This window comes from Mirounga angustirostris, unplaced genomic scaffold, assembly GCF_029215605.1.
Source record: "Mirounga angustirostris isolate CCGP_5_RB_7025 unplaced genomic scaffold, mMirAng1.0.hap1 SCAF_14, whole genome shotgun sequence".
Classification (NCBI taxonomy): domain Eukaryota; kingdom Metazoa; phylum Chordata; class Mammalia; order Carnivora; family Phocidae; genus Mirounga; species Mirounga angustirostris.
Genome location: NW_026991722.1, coordinates 39,939,166 through 39,957,140, shown reverse-complemented (window position 1 = coordinate 39,957,140; position 17,975 = coordinate 39,939,166). Strand labels below are relative to the sequence as shown.

Genomic DNA, 17,975 nt, shown 5'->3' with positions numbered 1-17,975 from the left:
CTGAGCCACCCAGGCGCCCCAGTAATTTTTTTTTTTAAGATTTTATTTATTTGCGAGAGAGAGAATGAGACTGAGAGCATGAGAGGGAGGAGGGTCAGAGGGAGAAGCAGACTCCCTGCTGAGCAGGGAGCCTGATGTGGGACTTGATCCCAGGACTCCAGGATCAGGACCTAAGCCGAAGGCAGTCTCTTAACCAACTGAGCCACCCAGGCGCCCGATTTTAAGTAATTTCTACATCCAATGTGGGGCTTGAACTCACAACCTGGAAATCAAGTCTCAGCCAGGCACCCCCAGATTGAGTTCTTCTTACCCTCATCTTTTAACAGAGGTTTTGTTGGCTTAACAATTTCCCATTTTAGCCTCCATTTTAGATTGCACTATGACAAATTAAAATGACTTTCTGATCAGTAAAACTTTACAGGGTCTTAAGATATTAAAAGTTTCAGGTGCCTGGGTGGCTTAGTCAGTTAAGTATCTGCCCTCGGCTCAGGTCATGATCCCAGGGTCCTGGGATCAAGCCCCATGAGTCTGCTTCTCTTTCTGCCCCTCCTCTGCTTGTGCTCTTTCTCTTTCTCAAATAAATAAAAAAATAAAAAAAATAAAACCTCGGGTGCCTGGGTGGCTCAGTTGGTTAAGCCTCAGACTCTTGATTTTGGCTCAGGTCATGATCTCAGGGTCATAAGATCAAGCCCCCTGTCGAGCCTGCTTAAGAATTTTTCTCTCCAGGACGCCTGGGCAGCTCAGTCGTTAAGTGTCTGCCTTCGGCTCAGGTCATGCTCTCAGAGTCCTGGGATGGATCAAGCCCCGCATCGGGCTCCCTGCTCCACGGGAAGCCTGCTTCTCCCTCTCCCACTGCCCCCTGCTTGTGTTCCCTCTCTTGCTGTCTCTGTCAAATAAATAAATAAAATCTTAAAAAAAAAATCTTTCTCTCCCTTTGCACCCCGCCCACCCCCCCGCCCAATAAAAAAAAGATATTAAAAGTTTCAAGAAAATCCATCATCCTGATTCTCTGGATGATGTAAAGGCTACTAAAAAGTCCATAATCTTTTTTTTTTTTTTTTTTTTTTTTAGGATAGAGCAATCTTTTATTTTTAGACACTTTCACAAAGAGGTTTTCAGTAAATGAACTTTCCAGTGGAGAAGAGAGAACATGAAAATCAGCCTCCAGCCATCAGCAGCAGCTCCACTCAGGGCCTAGGATCCTCCTTGCCCAAGTGGTGAGGTGGAGGTGTGTACTTCCCTTCTTTATTAGTTTATCTCACTGCCTCCTGATGTCACTCAGACGTTTCATCGTTTTCTCCTGAAGCAGACATTCTACGAAATCATCAAATTCTATCTTGCGCTCTTTCTCTGCACAGGTACCACCAATTCCATGCGCACATTCTATCCATTCTTTTTCAAAAGCATGGCATCGACCTGGAATCTTGTGAGGCTGCTCGGCACTTTGGATCGTCATCCGATGACCTAAGTTAAGGCCCAGCCTTTTCTGCACATCAAAGAAAGGCATGGCGTCGTGCCGCGGTGCCCTCGTCTCCTTCCTGGCCGCCGCTACTGGATGATCTGCCAATAATTGTTTTAATTACGAACTATTTCCTGGGTTAATATTGTTAATATGTTAGGTTGGTGAATTATCATTAACTTGCCTGATTCTAATTCTCTGTAGCAGAAGAAAAATGCTAAGCCAAACTCCACTAAGCGCTACCTCATCAAATGCTAATTTCCACATTTTAAAGGCAAATGGTAAGCACGGCACCCATGTAAAATTGCATTCCTGGTGCCCTCTAGTGGATATAGTTGGTTTTGTTTTTTTTTTTTTTAAAGATTTTATTTATTTATTTATTTGAGAGAGAGAGAGAGAGAGAGAGAGCACAAGAGGGGGGAGCGGGAGAGGGAGGAGCAGACTCCCCGCTGAGCAGGGAGCCCGATGCGGGACTCGATCCCGGGACTCCAGGATCATGACCTGAGCCGAAGGCAGTCACTTAACCGACTGAGCCACCCACGCGCCCAATATAGTTGGTTTTGAGAATCACTTGCCACATCTTAGTGAAACCCGCCATAGAGGAATGAGACATTCCTTCTCCCTATGTTCTGTCCTCTCTCCTTTCTCCTCCTTTATTCTCTGGTCTTGCCCAGGTTCCCAAGATGTCCTAATGATGTCACTCAGTGTTAAAACGAATAACATTGTTATTATTCTCTTACTTACAGAAACAGGTGTTTATTTACAAAAACAGTCACACCCATTCATTTACATACTGTGTTTGGCAGCCAGAGATTGTATGTACCCCCATAGACCTGAAAGGTTTACTGTCTGATACTTTACAGAAAAAGCTTACCAATCTTTAGTCTATGAGCATATCACTAGTTCTGAAAAATGCTTGACAAGGGAGGGCTGATCCCTAGTTGAATATGTTTAGGAAACTCCCATGAATGCACACGAGTGTAAAGAAACCTCTAATTTTGTTTAGTCAGGGAAATCTTTTTTTTCACCTAATATCTATTAACTTCCTCCTATTCCGTGGAAAACATTTTGGGAAATACTATTTTATAATATTGTGCTTAAAGACTTAAGTCTTATTATTACAGTTCTTATCAACCTCAGAGGAAATATTCCATCTTGGTACATCTATAGCCATTTACTTAAGTTACAACCAAATGTTATATTGAGTATAATTTACTTTAAACAGATTTAAGACAGATTTACATACAGGGCGCCTGGGTGGCTTAGTTGGTTAAGCGACTGCCTTCAGCTCAGGTCATGATCCTGGAGTCCTGGGATGGAGTCCCACATTGGGTTCCCTGCCCTCTCACCCTCCTCCCTCTCATGCTCTCTATCTCTCATTCTCTCTCTCAAATAAATAAATAAAATCTTAAAAATATAAAAATAAAAATAAAATAGTTCACCAGGGGTGCCTGGGTGGCTCAGTTGGTTAAGGGTCCGACTTTTTTTTTTTTTTTTAAGATTTTTTTTGTCAGAGAGAGCGTACAAGTAGGGGGAGCTGCAGGCAGAGGGAGAGAGAGAAGCAGGTTCCCCACTGAGCAGGGAGCCCGACGTGGGGCTCGGTCTCAGGACCCTGGGATCATGACCTGAGCCGGAGGCAGACGCTTAACCAACTGAGCCACCCAGTCATCCCATAAGCATCCAACTCTTGACTTCCACTCAGGTCATGATCTTGCGGTCACGGGATCAACCCCTGCAACAGCTCTGCGCTCAGCAGGGAGTCTGCTTGAGATTCTCTCTCTCCCTCTCCCCTTCCCACCACTCTCTCTATAAAATCTTTAAAAAAAAAAAAAATAGCTCACCAAAGACAGGGTGATATATAAATTTTGTTTTAACCACCTAGGAGTAGTTAAAAAAGCATCTGAAGTACCTAACCCAGGGGTGGTTATTTAGCCATTGAAAATCTCATCAGTCCAGAATCCAAAAAATGGCTATCAAAACCTTTCAAATATTAGCTGTCTCACTTAGCAATAGAGAGTTTTAACAACATAAAGGTGATATAAGTGGTGTTCAAGATATGTATATTGGCTAGAAATATTAAATATGTACAAGTTCTTCCACAATTACATGGAGAGGGTTTAAGAATCTAGATAGGCCAGTAGCCCATACCCAGTGGGAGTGGCATTCTTGGCCTAGGGCTAAAATTCAGTCCTGGTTCAGGTCACTAAGTATCAAAGAATTCTTTCACCTGATTCCAACTTAAAGATTAGCTGAATCTTGCCACTCATCATCACATCTGAATTGAGTAAACATTTCTGCCAAAAAAGTAGGGAACTAGAACTTCTCTAAGCATCTGGGAATGCGCCTTATGGCTGCTTTATGAATGTGCAGTATCTGGACATGTAGCAGAATTCATTGTAATGTACCAGTCAGCAAATAGCCTGAGAGGAAGGAAAGCCTAAGCTAATATGAACACATATCCCACTGTGCCTGGAACAGACCCAGTTTATGCCTGTTTGTCCCACTGTAATTATTAATAGCGCCTCCTTTCACTCTCAAGTTATCTCATTTGGGGTGAAAACTTATGTGGTCACCCTATCTACAGCTCTCATCTACCTATACCTAGCAGAGAGGACAAATACCTGCCCAAAAGAATCCAATTATTGTGAACAGCAAAACTGACAATACCAAAAGCTAGTAAGATTTGATAGTTACTTATGATCAGCAGCCAAGAAATAATAAAGCCACAGGCAAGCTGGGATTGAACATCAGCTGCAGCCTAATTGTTTACTTTAACCAACTGAGCAAATGAGCTATTGTAAACTGAATTTTTCTTTCAATATCCTTAAATAGAAAATTAATCTTTGAACAATTTGTCACATTTTAGGGGCTTATGTTTAAAACACTGGCCTAGTCACCTAGAACTTTTGAAGAAGAGTAACATTTCCATGATGTGACTAAAAACTAGATAGTAACAAATTTAATAAAAATCTGCAGCCAGAAACAGTGCTTCTCAGGCTCCCTAAGGCCGTGTTTCCAAAAGCGTGGTATACAGGTCCCCCATTCAGCATCAGGGCTTGTTAAAACCACAAGATTTAAAAAAAACAACAAACAAACCTCGACAACAAAAACAAGATTCCATACTCAAACCAGACCAACAAAATTGGTCTAGGCAGGTAGACCATCCATTTCTGGGGAAGTAGCCTCTGAAATTACATTTTTAGTAGCAAATGATTATGCCCATACATTTTGAGAACCATTTCCCTATTGAGTCCGAAAGCCTGGAATATTCTATAAGACACTTCAGCTCCTGGCTAACTGCAATGCCGATGTCAGTCAGAATATTAACTTTTCTTTATGGTCTATGCCCATACCCAGAGGTATGCTGGTAAATACGCATCAAATTACAGGCTAAAAAAGCTTTTTAAGCAGATATAAAGTCTTCATAGCGCACAACTTATAAATAATAATAAAATATGCAGAATTCTATATTGCAAATACCATATAGCCCAGTGATCCTCACAGAGGGCCTTTGTTAAGTTTTGCCAAGCTCTTGAGCAACCGACCTATCTTGCAATTAACAAATGAGAACAATTCCAGTACGAATCTTGATTGATATTTTTGTTTATGTTAAGGGGGAAGAGGAAAGTGAGAAGATATGCTAATCCTCACCTGATGTTGTTCATCAATGACAGGAGCAACGTCTTTGCTGATCTGGATAATCGTTTTCAGGTACTGGATGAATATTTCTTCAAATATTTGTGCTATTCATAATGTGAAAGCTACCTTCATGCAACACTTCTAAACTGAATCTGCATTATTAACATTTTCTCCATTGCTTTCGGAGATCTAGAGTAAACAGCAAAAATCAATACATCAAGCCCTAATAGGTAGCATTTGATGCCCCTAGGGTAAATATTCCACTATGGGCAGTTTCAAGCTTTGCCAGAGCAAGACGTCATTGAATGCAGAGTTGGGGACAGTAGCAAAAGACCCAGAAGTGCAAGCAGCTGTGGCAGAGAGGTGCGCAACCCTGCTCTTAACAAGAGTTGTTCTGCACCCAGGTTTGGAATCTTCAGTTTTTGAATCTGGAAAATGAGGTCTTTTGAGTTTCTCCTTACTTTTGTGCAGTTCCCCCTAGAGGGTTGCTGGGAGGCAGACTAAACTGTGGCAGCCAAGGAAGGCACCGGGGCTGGGGCTCCACCTGTTCCAGACTTGGCTGAGCCTGTCCTCCTCCTTCAATTACAGCGGCCTCCCTTGGAAACACCTTCTCCTCTTCCTTCATCTGCAAGTACCAAGGTTCTGTAGTAAAATTAGATTTGCCTCTCCCAGCCAAATGCCCCTTCTCTGGTTAAAAAGTTATCTTGAAATCAGACTTTCTAATCAACAGATAGTAATAGTCTTCAATGGATAATCCTCCTGGAATGTTTACTGAACCAAGACATACTATTCAAATGCAAAAAAGAACACTTTTTTTTTTTTTGCCTTTCACAAAAATATCTAATTCTCAGATGTGTCCCTTTCTGCCACCAATTACAGCATAATTAATTCAATCACTAAGGAAGGGAAGAAATGTTGAAGTTAGGAAAGCTGACTTCTATCACAGCTTACAAATCAAAATAGAAACATAGGGAAGAAAGGGGAACACATGACGTGCAATCTCCTCTCCTGAGGCCAAATACCATAGCCCATTCATCCTGGGAACGAACAATAGAATATTATCAAACAGGGTTGACCCTAAGCAAAAAGTCTGTAACGGCTAAGTTTTTCTTTGGCTCCTTCAGCCCCCTGCCCCCATTCCTGCTCCTCCCACCTGCACTCCTCACCTCCCTTCTAAGTACTGTACTGGCATCCCATTCCAAGTAAAGCCTTGCTCTCACAAGCTGCAGGGCACATCATATCGATTATGGTAGGTTATCAGGGTACTTAACAGGTATTTGCATTTTAATGGGAGTCTTCTGGAAATCAGGCCTAGGGCTATGAATCTTAATGGAAAAATTTCAGTTGAGATTGAAAGTTCTTGGGCAGCACAAGCTTCAAAATACTCAGTACTCTTCTAAGTAGCCAATTTATGAGATTACCCCAGTTAGGAGGCATTTCCTTAGTTGCCTGAGGAATAGATCCTGTCCCTTGTTGCTCCTAAAGCCCCACTACAAAGACTGTCATCAGAGCTCTAGCCGCCAGATCTTGTTGAGTACTTTCACAGTTAGGGGAGAGACTTGCTTTGTGTCAGAGTGACTTCAGCTCGCCCTTAAACCCTGAGTTCTCTTGTTTCCTCTCCACAATTCCTTCTGGATTCCTGTCTTCCCCACCTCTGCTTTCTACAAAGGCTTGTTAAGTAGATGCTTGAGACAGCTTGTTGGAATTCAGTGCTAAATTCTCTACTTACAGCTAATTTGAAGTTAGAGGAGTATTCTCTGTGTAGTTATGTCCTAAGTATGAGTTAGGTATGGCTTCACTTGGTTTTTTTTTTATTTTTTGATTTGTATATTTAATTGCAGAACGAATGGAAGGATTAAGACTTAGGTAGACACCATTATCCTAGGGCCACCTCGAAATAAACTCTCCGGTTTTATTTGTCTGAAAATATCTTTGTTTCATTTCCTTCTTAAAAGGTATTCTTGCTGAGTTTAGAATTCTGGCTTAGTAGTTTGTTTCTTTCAACGCTTTGAAGATAACCCCCTCAACCCCCAGACCCATTTTCTGTTTTCCATGATTTCTGTCGAGAAGTCTGCTATCAGTTGTGCTACCACTTGTCTTCTGTATTCAAGACTGTATTCCCCCCTTTTTAAAATTCCCAGCAGGTTCACTATGTGGCATCCGGATATTGTTTCTTTGTATTTATGTTGTTGGGATTTACCAAACCACTTGAATCTGTAACTTGATGTCCATCTTGGAAATTCTCAGAGATTCACTTCAAATACCATCTCCGCACTACCCTGTCTCCCCTCTTTCTGGGACTCCAAATAAACATAAAACTTTCCCACTGAACCCAGTAGGTCCCTTACCTTCTTGTGCCTATCTTCCAAACTTTTGTCTCCTTGCTTCAGCTTAAATGATTTCTCCTGACCTGTATTTCCTGTTTCAGAGTGCATCAAATGTAAGGCTCTGCCTTTCACTTGCTTCTTCCTAAGTAGATAAACACTCCCAAGGCAAAGTAGCCCCAAATGGTGGTCTCTTTTCTCTACTTCTCCAAGATTTTGGTCCACTAATAACTGACTATATTGTTAACACTTTGTTTTTAGTAAGATGTCTTCTTCTCATTTTTAGACTCTACTTTTCTTCAGCAGGAAGGCTAAATCACCTCATCTACCATACCCAGCATCACAGTCTGTAATGTGGTTACTTTCAATAGTTTAATAAGCATGATCTTCCTTTTTCCCAGGATATAAAACAATTATCCAGATTTGTAACTGGGCATCAGACATGACACATTTAAAGACAAAATTAATTTGCTTGTGTAAAACATAGCCACCAAGGACTGTAGGAACAAAAATTGTATTTCATGTTTGGAAACAATTGGTTTGGCCTGCTGTAATTAATATGGTTGGCATTCATTTTAAATAAAGAATATGTTAAACCCTTTGAATTAAAAAATGAAAGCATCTAATAAATCTATACAGTGAATAGCATGTCTTTATTCTATTTACATTTGTTATAAATATAATACATTTTTGAAAAGCTTATTTTTAATTAACTTGAGTAGATTTATATTTTAAACAGATCAACTCAATTGTTAAAGTTACATAATAAAGAATATGATAATTTAAATGACAAAAAATTTTCATATTGTGAAATAGTGCACCCTATGCTGAGATGAATGAGGGAAAAAAAAGTCAAACTCCTTTCAAAACTATATTCAAAGCATCAGAAAAAAAATTTTTTTTTTTTTACAAAGTTATGTATAAGCCATAGGAACCACCAGATACTGAAGTATGAAGACTCTATAACCAAAGTTCAAAACTGATTTTAGAGAATTGTGTGATGCAAGACAGGAAAACTTGTATTTAACACTCTACAGAACTTCACAGTAAAGCTGGAATTTATAGACTAATGGCTTAACGGGAGTACTGCCAACAAGGCCTTTCCTTCCTCAGAATCATCTGGTAATATTCAGATACCATCAGTAAGTTGTAACAGCAGACTTAGACATTGGTTTTTAAGACGGGGCTTAATAAGGTGCGTGGATATGTTGAAACTCTGTATTATGAGTATGTAAATTATTATCAGGGTTTAAAGAAATACAAAAAAAGAACGTAAGTATTCTCAGTCCAACGTGCTTTGCATCATCAACACATTGACAAGTCGAAAGTATTTTGCAGTAATCCGACACCAACCTCCATAACAAGTCAGGTACTTCAAATACTGCTGTTAAAACCCATTCAGTAAGATAAAACTGATTCTTGTGGATTTCAGTACAAATGTGCAAGTTGTCACACATTATTGATGATGATCAGGGCAGGCATGGAGTTCTGCTGACTTGTTTCAAACACTGTAACTTGGTCCGATAACTTGGCAAATACCCTAGGCGTTCCAAGGTTATAAACACCTGTATGAACAAAGCATGCTTTCAGCTGCAAACTGTGAATCTCCTGGCTTTTAAGCTGAAGTTTATATTGTGTTTGTCCAAGCCATGTAAATGATCCATGGATTTCCAATGCTTCTGGACTATGTGGGAGAAGGAAAATGGTAAGTTGGAGGGTTTTTCTTTATAAATTTTTTCCTGAACTTCTAGTAACAGATCCCTTTCACCTAGAGATTCTACTTCTAGGGCGCCTGGGTGGCTCAGTTGGTTAAGCGACTGCCTTCGGCTCAGGTCATGATCCTGGAGTCCTGGGATCGAGTCCCGCATCAGGCTCCCTGCTCGGCGGGGAGTCTGCTTCTCCCTCTGACCCTCCTCCCTCTCATGCTCTCTGTCTCTCATTCTCTCTCTCTCTAATAAATAAATAAAATCTTTAAAAAAAAAAAAAAAAAAAAAAAAAAAAGAGATTCTACTTCTAGAAACTATTTCATGAAGCCAACTATTTATTAATAATGACAATAAAGGCAATAGGTAGTATTACTACTGCTATAATAGCTAACACTTGTTACCAGGTACTATGTTCTAAGCACAAGTGTTATCTCAATTAATGCTCACAACAGCAGCTAGTAAATTATGGAACCTGATTTCAAACCTCAGCTTTTAACCAACTGGTTATCCATAACATAAAAACAATTTGTATACAGGAATGCTTATAATACTGAAACTGTTTATAATGCTGAAAAATGGGAAGCAACCCAGAATCTACCAATAAGGCGTTATTTATGACACACATAATCAATCATACACAGAACGTGTCTGGATTCCAGAGAGCTGCTCCAGATCCTATTCGGGGTGTTATATACTAATAATCCGTATACACTTCACATTACTTTTCTAAAAATCCAAAAATTTCTGAATTCCAAAAAGCATCTAGCTCTTGAGATATCAGATATGGGAGTATGGACCTGTATTTTTTTAAGTATTATTTTATAATTACAAAAAAAAAAACCCTTCTATTGCAAACTTGCTGATTTTCAATTTTAGAGTTCTTTATCACCAACAAACTTTCATAAAAATTTTTGTCTCTGATCAAAACAATTTGCTTCTTTTGGAAATCGCTTGTCATTCTGTCACCACTATGATGCAGAGACAATCCTCTGTAACTCCTCTATAACACTTCTGTAATGTCAAACACAAATCCAGGGCACACCTGAGTAAACTTTCTCTATCCGTGTTAGGTCATTATGTGCATAATTCAAAATGCTAAACTGTTCTCACATCAATCCTAAGCTACAAAATAATCTTGCACCAAGTGAATCTTTACCTTGTTGTTTTATGCCGAAGATCAACTATTACATCAACATCAGCCTTAGAACAATTAGACAGTAAAAGGGTGACTGGTACTAAACAAAGGCTGTGGAAGGAAAATAGAGAGGTTAAGCTGTGCATTTTCTTTTTAAAATCAACTTTCTTGAAAATAACACTTAACGAATACCTAACAAGCTCCTTAAAAAAGACAATTAGATTCAAGTAAGGGAAAAAACTGAGTTCCAAAATTCAAAAAGACACATTATTTGTGTAAATAAGAAGGAAAATATGTTCCTACGATGCCTGAATGCTAAATATCAGAATATACACGTCCACAAAACCATTTTGTTTCCATTTATTAGAGCTACTCTTAAAAAATAACTGAAGTGTTTCTTGGTGGTTATTTCTCAAAATGAAAAACAAAAATTTATAAATAATCTCAACTAGGAAAGATCAATGAAGAAAAAATAAATCGTGAAAATGCCAACAACTAATCCTGTTCTCTTTGTTTCTTGAAAATTACTTTATTTTGAGAACTTGGCCTTGATTGACATTTGCTTTTCTACCAAATCTGCATAAAAACCACCATGTTTTAGAGAATATGAAAATTATTTCTATAAAACAAATTACGAGGAAAGCCTTTTTAAGTGGACACATTTACTCAGGTAATCCAGTTTCTGATATTGCTTTATAATTAATAAATTACTAAAGCATTTAATAAAGCATAGAATGGACAGGCAGTGACAGAAGAGGACATATGAACAGACTGGTATAAATTTCAAATCAAGAACATAATAAACATAACCTAGGCACAAATGAAGGTTGGTTACATACTATTGTTAATATTTTACTCTATAAACACAAAGAATAAAGAGATAGTAAAAAACAAAATGCAGTAACCTTATAAGTTCACACAAAATAACTTTAAAATTCTGCTCAATGTATTTAATGCTTTCAGAAATTTTAGATCCTCTTACTGAGAAATATTTTCCAAACAATACTGCAAATAACAGATTTCCCTCAACCAAAAAGCTCAGATAATTTCAAAAACATACCCTCCAGCTGTGCCGTGCTATGCCCTTACCTCCCCCACAAACTTCTCACAAGGAAAGGAGGATAATAAAGACAGGTTTCCAGTCTGAAGTGCCTCCTTAAATTAAATCCAACTACTTAATTTGTAACACAAAGCAAAACCTCAGGAACTTTTGCTATTCTGTTCCCATCTGATCCTCAAATTTCAAATGTTCCAGGCCTTATCTAAATGCCTCTAGAAATGTGAACATCTGGGTATTTCCTAGCCCCAAACCAGACTCATTATCTTCACTCCTTCTCTTCCTCCACTCACTGTTTCAGTGGATAGCACCCCCATCTATCCCAGCAAACCTTAGGCATCATACTAAGTGTTTCTTACTTGGGAATGGGAGCTCCTGCCTCACTAGTCCCCATTCCCAATTTTCTATTATTCTTCACAAATTCCTGTCAATTCTTTCTCCCACACACTCTGAAACCTGGTTACTTAATCTTTTTTCCTTACAAGTTCAAGGCATCTTGTCTTTTGGTGTACTGCAACAGCCTCTGGATAAGCACTCTGATACAATCCATTCTTTACATGGGGTGTTTCTCATATCTGACCTGTGTTTCCCACACTTGAACATGAACCAGAATTACCTGGTGGGCATGTTAAAAAAAAGACTACTGGGCCCCACTCCCAGTTTTGGTTCAGCAGGTCTGGGGAATGGCCCAAGGATTTGCATTCTAACAAGTTCCCAGATAATGCTGAGGGCACGGTCCGAGACCACGTTTTAAAAACCACTTTATATAACAGTCTTTCAAAAATGCTAATCTGATGAGCCACACAGAGACCAAACTGCTGAGAACTATCCCCCGGCCACCAAATTTAGCATTATTAAAGGCATGGGTTCTACAGTTAGACTAAAGTTTAAATATTAGCTCAACAATTCCATATCTTAGTTTTCTCAACTGTAAACTAGGAACAATAATTGTACCTACATCTTGGGCTCATGATAGTGATTAGGTAGGATCAAATACGCTAAGTGCTGAGAATAATGCCTAGCACATGTTCAAAAGCTCCACAAACATGTCTAATGTGACTTCTTATTTTGAAAGCTATGGCAGTTAAACTCAGTATGTTTCACATCTTTGTTATGTCTGGTCACATATTCTTTCTCACCTTCTTATTCCTGTATGGTCCGTGTGCTACGTGCTGTAATCAAACCTCTTCATGACGCATCCCCTCCCACATTTCTGTATTACATGAAGAACACTCCTCCAGGTCCTCAATCTCTTCTCTTTATGTTTCTATATCTTACTTGAACTGAAATTTGGCTGAGTACACAGCTTCCTCTATAGCCCTCTTGACAAGAGATGCTGTTCTTCCAACATCTTCCACATCTCCGGTCAGAATGTATCATTAATGTAGTTCCAATACCACTCCTTGATGATTTCTTCCTATCTCCTCTGTCAAAACACCCATTTATTTGTAATAAACTACTCCACAGTTTTTCATCTTTTTTTATGTCCTCATACTGACATACTAAACCCAGCAACAGTAACTCAGTACAGCAGATTCTTTGGGGGAAGGGGAAAGGATGAGTATTTTGAAATATCTTAGGTAAAGATGAGGGAAACACCGCTTCACCTCGCATTCATCTCCTGCGTCTGTGAAGCAGGGGCATACCACTGCTCTACGCATCTCTTCCGTATCATCTATTCGCTTCAATTATTAAAAGCTTCGGCATGAATTTGCTTTCTTCTCTTTAATCCCGAGTCTTGTCATCATGTGGACAACTTTACTAAGTAGACGACCCATTCAACATCTTCTCAAATTTAGTACTATTCAAAACTCAGCCATCTACTTTCCGTGACCATACTGTGATTTTTTTTTAGTGACCTAAAATAGCTACCTCTGAAATAATACTCTGTCACTCCACTCTCTGACAATTATCTCCCATCTCTCTAGCTTTCTCACTCAATTATACTTCTACTCTTAGTGTCACAGGGATGACCAATCAATTTGGGGCTCTCTATTTCAGTGTTTCTCAATCTCAGTTAGTGTGGTATAACTATAACTACTGTGTAGCAGTTACTCACTCCCTTCACCCTTCCCACCGGGGGACTGTGGATCATCCCTGTTGATTGTGAAGGTGAGGCTAATTGGCCAATGGAATATTCATGTCTTTGATGCAAACAGAAGTCTTAAATGTGCTCTCACAATATGGTTCACATTTGTACTCCAGAGATACTCACTGAGAAGGACATATCCAAGTAGCTGCTGCCCATTTGGACTGAGCCCAAAATATATGTGGTACAGACAGGAACCCAACCAACCCACAGCTTGAAGATGAGCTTCAAGCCAAATGGTAGCTGACCTGCAGATCCATGAGTGTGAGAATGCCTTGTAGGCTACTGAATTCTGGAGTGGTTTGTTATGAAGCATTACTGTGGCAACCATGACTGATACGGACACACGCTGGTATCATGTGAGGACATTTAAAAAATACAGATGCCTGGGTTCTATTCCCAGAGATTCTGATTAAAGTGGCATTGAGCATTTGGATTTTCAAAAATTCCCCAGGTAATTCTGTGCAGCCAGGGTTGGAAAAAAAAAAGGCCGCATTTTATCCTTATCTAACTTGTCTTGTTTCCACATACTTCCATGCACAGTTTTATTTAACTATGATGTTTTGCTTTTAACCCACTATTCTACTTTAGCTTGATCATTTAGGTGGTGTGCCCCTGCTTCACAGATGTGTAAGATGAATGGGAGGTGAAGTGATGATCAAACCTGTCTTGCTTCACATACTTCCCTACACTGCCTAGATTCTATGAGTCTTTTTAACCCCAATAAAATCATGTGGAAAACTCCTAAATATCCTTGCCTCTAAAGCACAGCCAAGGTTTTAACCTCTAAGGTTAAAAAGAAGCACTGTGGAATCTAAGATATTCAGGAAGTACGTGAAGCAGGATGGGTCTGATAAACGAAGTAGAACAACTGCTTAAAAAGAAACATCAGGGAATCAAAACTGCCCATGAAAGTACATGAGGTCAAAACAGGTTCAACAGGGATAAAACATAAAATTTTTTTCCTCAACTATGGCTGCACTTTAGAGCAACATTAAGACCTAGACAAAAAAGTTTTATAAATAACTTAAATGGTTAAAATTTTTAAAAATCTGACAACAGTGTTGGTAAAGGTATGGCGCAAAGGGAATTCCCATATACCGCTAAGTGGGATGTACAAGTTGGTTAAACTACTTTGGAAGAATTTGGAAAAAAAGGCAAGCACACATACACCAGGAGATTATACACAAGATTATTCACAGAAGAATTCAAAATAGCTCAAACATGAAAATAATCCAAAAGTCCATCAACAGTAGAGTAGATAAATAGATAAACTGTTCCGGTATGTTCAAACATTCATAAGGCAATGAAAATTCTATTGCTTCGTGCAATAGTTAACAATTACTAACATAATATTAAATGAAAGAAGCCAGACATAAAAAGAATATACTCTATAATTCCACTTCTATAAGAAGTTCAAAAAATGCCCCAAGCAAATCAAAATATAGAGTTGTATACCTAGTTGGAAAAATTATAAAGAGAAGCAAAGAAGTGACTACCAATACTGGGGGCACACGGGGTAGTGCCTGGGAGGGAATACACAGGGGGCTTCTGTGATGCTAGCAGTAGCACAGAAGTGGTTATTTGGGTGTTAACTCTGTGGGAAAAAAAAAAATCACCGTGGTCATACATGTTGTTTTTGAGCACATTTCTGTGTGTTATATTTAATAAAGAGAAGGTTTAAAAGTGGTTAGCACCATTTAAGTTACTTTTTAAATATGTCTGATGTTAAGTCTCTGTCAAGGTCTTAATTTTGCCCAGCAATCTGTGTGTCCTTAGCCAGCTTCTTCTCATTCCTCTCAGAAGTTACCCTCAAATTTTACTTCTCAAATGTTCTATCCTTTATTCTCTTATCTCCTATATTACTTTGCTCCTAGAAATATTCCCTAAAATGGAGGCACTCCATAATGTGTGAATACGTTAAAATTTCTCCCTACTTTCTTCTCTCCCTGTTTCAATAGTAAGGAGATCCCTTCTGCAGTCCAAAGCTAATCCTGTGATTCTTTGGACTGTGTATCTTTCCATCTATTAAGGATTCTGTTATTCTCCCTATATCCCATCATTTCCTTCAAGACCATAAACATAACCATATCTTACCTAGTAAGAAAACAATACTGAATGGATATTCCTGGATCCCTGTTCATAGCCCAGCTTTCTGAAAGGGTGGTCTACACTAGTAGACTACACTTGACTTACTTACCTCCCAATCTCTCCTCAACCTATTATACCCTGATTGCACTCCCATTATATAGTAACATTCTTCTAAAAAACCATTAATGACCTCTTGTCAGATCCAATAAATAATTTTCTGGTCCATTTACTACTTGACATTTCTGCAGCATTTTAAACAATTAAACCATTCTTTTTCCTTGAACTGTTCTCACTCAATTTTTGAGATACCACTTTCTCCTCATTGGTCTTTTCTTCCTAATTACTTCTCAACTAGTCTTCTTTGTGGATTCCTTTTTCTTTAGCTTTTCTCTCAGATGTCATTGTTCTGCAGGTCACTGTTCTCTTTTTGTTCTATCCCACCCCATCGCCACCCTTATCCAGGGTGAATTTTTCACCAAAATTCATACCTTCACTTATTACTTATAGACTGGTTCTAATAGACGTCTCTCCATCTTTTCTTATACCTGCAAACTAGCAACTTTTTGAAGTGTCATTTTAAGTTTATATAATCAAGCTACTTACCAAAATTACAAATACAGATGCCCCCTGAACAAAGGGGTTAGAGGTGCTAACCCCCACACAGCCAAAAATCTGTGTATACCTTCTGACTACCCAGAAACTTAACTACTAATAGCCTACTGCTGACTCAAAGCCTCACCAATAACACAAACTGTCGAGTAACACATATTTGGTATGTTACATGAATTATATTTTATATTCTTACAATAAAGTAAGCTGGAGAAAAGAAAATGTTATCAAGAAAATCCTTAAGAGAAAACACATTTACAATACTGTATTTATCAAAAAAGATCATGTATAAGTAGACCCACATAGAGGGAACCACACTGTTCAAGGGTCAACTGAACATCATTCTCCAAGAAGTTAGCATTTAGCACTTAGTAAAGCTTCATAATGCTGTCTAAATTTGAACTGTTTGATGAGTCTATACTATAGTCATTTCTTACATTTAATTTGTGTCTAAAACAAAACCAAAATTAAATTTTTTCTTGGTTTTGACTTAATGATAAACATGCTCACCAAAAGGAAACTTGCAGCAACTGAGGTGTCGAAGGCAATTATCTACCTCTAACCACAGCTGCAGCATATAGTAATCATGGTACAGGGTAAATTATTTAAGAGCAATTTCCATAGACTCAATATTATTCTAAATTTCTTCTTCAATACTGGGGTTAATGCCATTGTTAAAATAAATAAATAAGAGTGTGTGCGTATATACGCACATGTGCACTGTAGAAAAATTTTAACAAAAATAAACCTCAGACCTTTTTTGATGAAATGGATGATTAAATGATTCTGGATAGTGAAGACTCATTTTAATGAGATTAGAAAGCTGCTCTACGGATGGTCTTAAAGGAACTGTAGTGTTTTCTGGCCTGAAAAATTTTAATAGTTCCATTTCTGGTGGCTCCTGAGGAAAGAAAAAAACATATATGACAATAAAAACACTGTCTTGTTAAAACATAGCATATACAAATAAAAGAAGTTAAAACCAGTTGAGATAAAGGAAAGCAAGAACAATACTTTTTCTGCTGTTATTTAAACTAACAGAATCATCTGCGATACAATTGAGGATAAACAATCTAGGATCAGAATCATTTATTCATTCCCTATTTATTATGTGCTGGAGTTAGACTTAAGTTCCAGCCACTTCACATAAGGTATTTAATACTTTAAGACTGAATTTCCTTATTTATAAAAAGGGGTTCATAATAATTTCAAAATCTGTTGTGGTTGTTACTTAGTACTTAAGCCATAGACATTGAATTGTATAGCACCTGTTTTACTAGTTGAAGAACTGAAATTGCTTTAAAATTTCATTTTGAAAATAGACTGCTGTGTTTATTATAGATTACAGTACTTCATCTGTATTAACTGAAGGTTAATCATGCATGTAAAAGTCTCAGTATAGCCAGTGCCAGGCACACTGTAAACATTTCAATAAATATCATTATCACCTAAATGAAAACAGAGAATATCACCCCCTTTCTACTATTATTATCTTTTTTAACCATTTTTCTCCATTTTTCTTTACCATCCAGGGAAATTTTGATTTTTAATTTCCTGCTAGCCTAGTTGGGATTTTGATCTGCACTAGGGATTGGCAAACTATAGCCCACGGGCCAAACCCAGCCTGCTTCCTGTTTTTGTAAAGAAAGTTTTATTGAAACAGCCATATCCATTTGTCTACATACTGTTTATGGTTGCTTTTGGACTCCAACAACAGAGATGAGTAATTAAGACAAAGACCTTCTGGCCAGCACAGCCTAAAATATTATCATCTGGCTACTGACAGAAAAGGTTTGTTGATCCCTGATGTATACAGCTGTAAAAGCAAGAACTAAATTTGCTTTTGATTTAGAAGTCAGAGAAAAG

General features: G+C 38.3%; 1 protein-coding gene and 1 pseudogene across 4 annotated transcripts in view; both read right to left on the bottom strand.

Moving 5' to 3' along the window:
* Nucleotides 1-976: 976 nt before the first annotated feature.
* LOC123852352 (NADH dehydrogenase [ubiquinone] iron-sulfur protein 5-like) lies at nt 977-7,915 on the bottom strand (annotated as a pseudogene).
* A 141-nt stretch (nt 7,916-8,056) lies between these two features.
* The window catches only part of TRAPPC8 (trafficking protein particle complex subunit 8), an 84,355-nt gene continuing 74,436 nt past the window's right edge, over nt 8,057-17,975 (bottom strand). For 3 of the 4 annotated variants that reach the window (XM_064577779.1, XM_064577780.1, XM_064577781.1), the window contains 3 exons: nt 16,865-17,010; nt 10,285-10,374; nt 8,057-9,106 (listed from right to left, as the gene is read on the bottom strand). In XM_064577779.1, the coding sequence (XP_064433849.1) occupies nt 8,872-9,106; nt 10,285-10,374; nt 16,865-17,010 (471 nt within the window). In that variant the 3' untranslated portion in view covers nt 8,057-8,871. Of the gene's footprint in view, nt 9,107-10,284; nt 10,375-12,459; nt 12,747-16,864; nt 17,011-17,975 lie in introns of all 4 variants that reach the window. The other variant, XR_010407272.1, reaches the window with a different exon arrangement.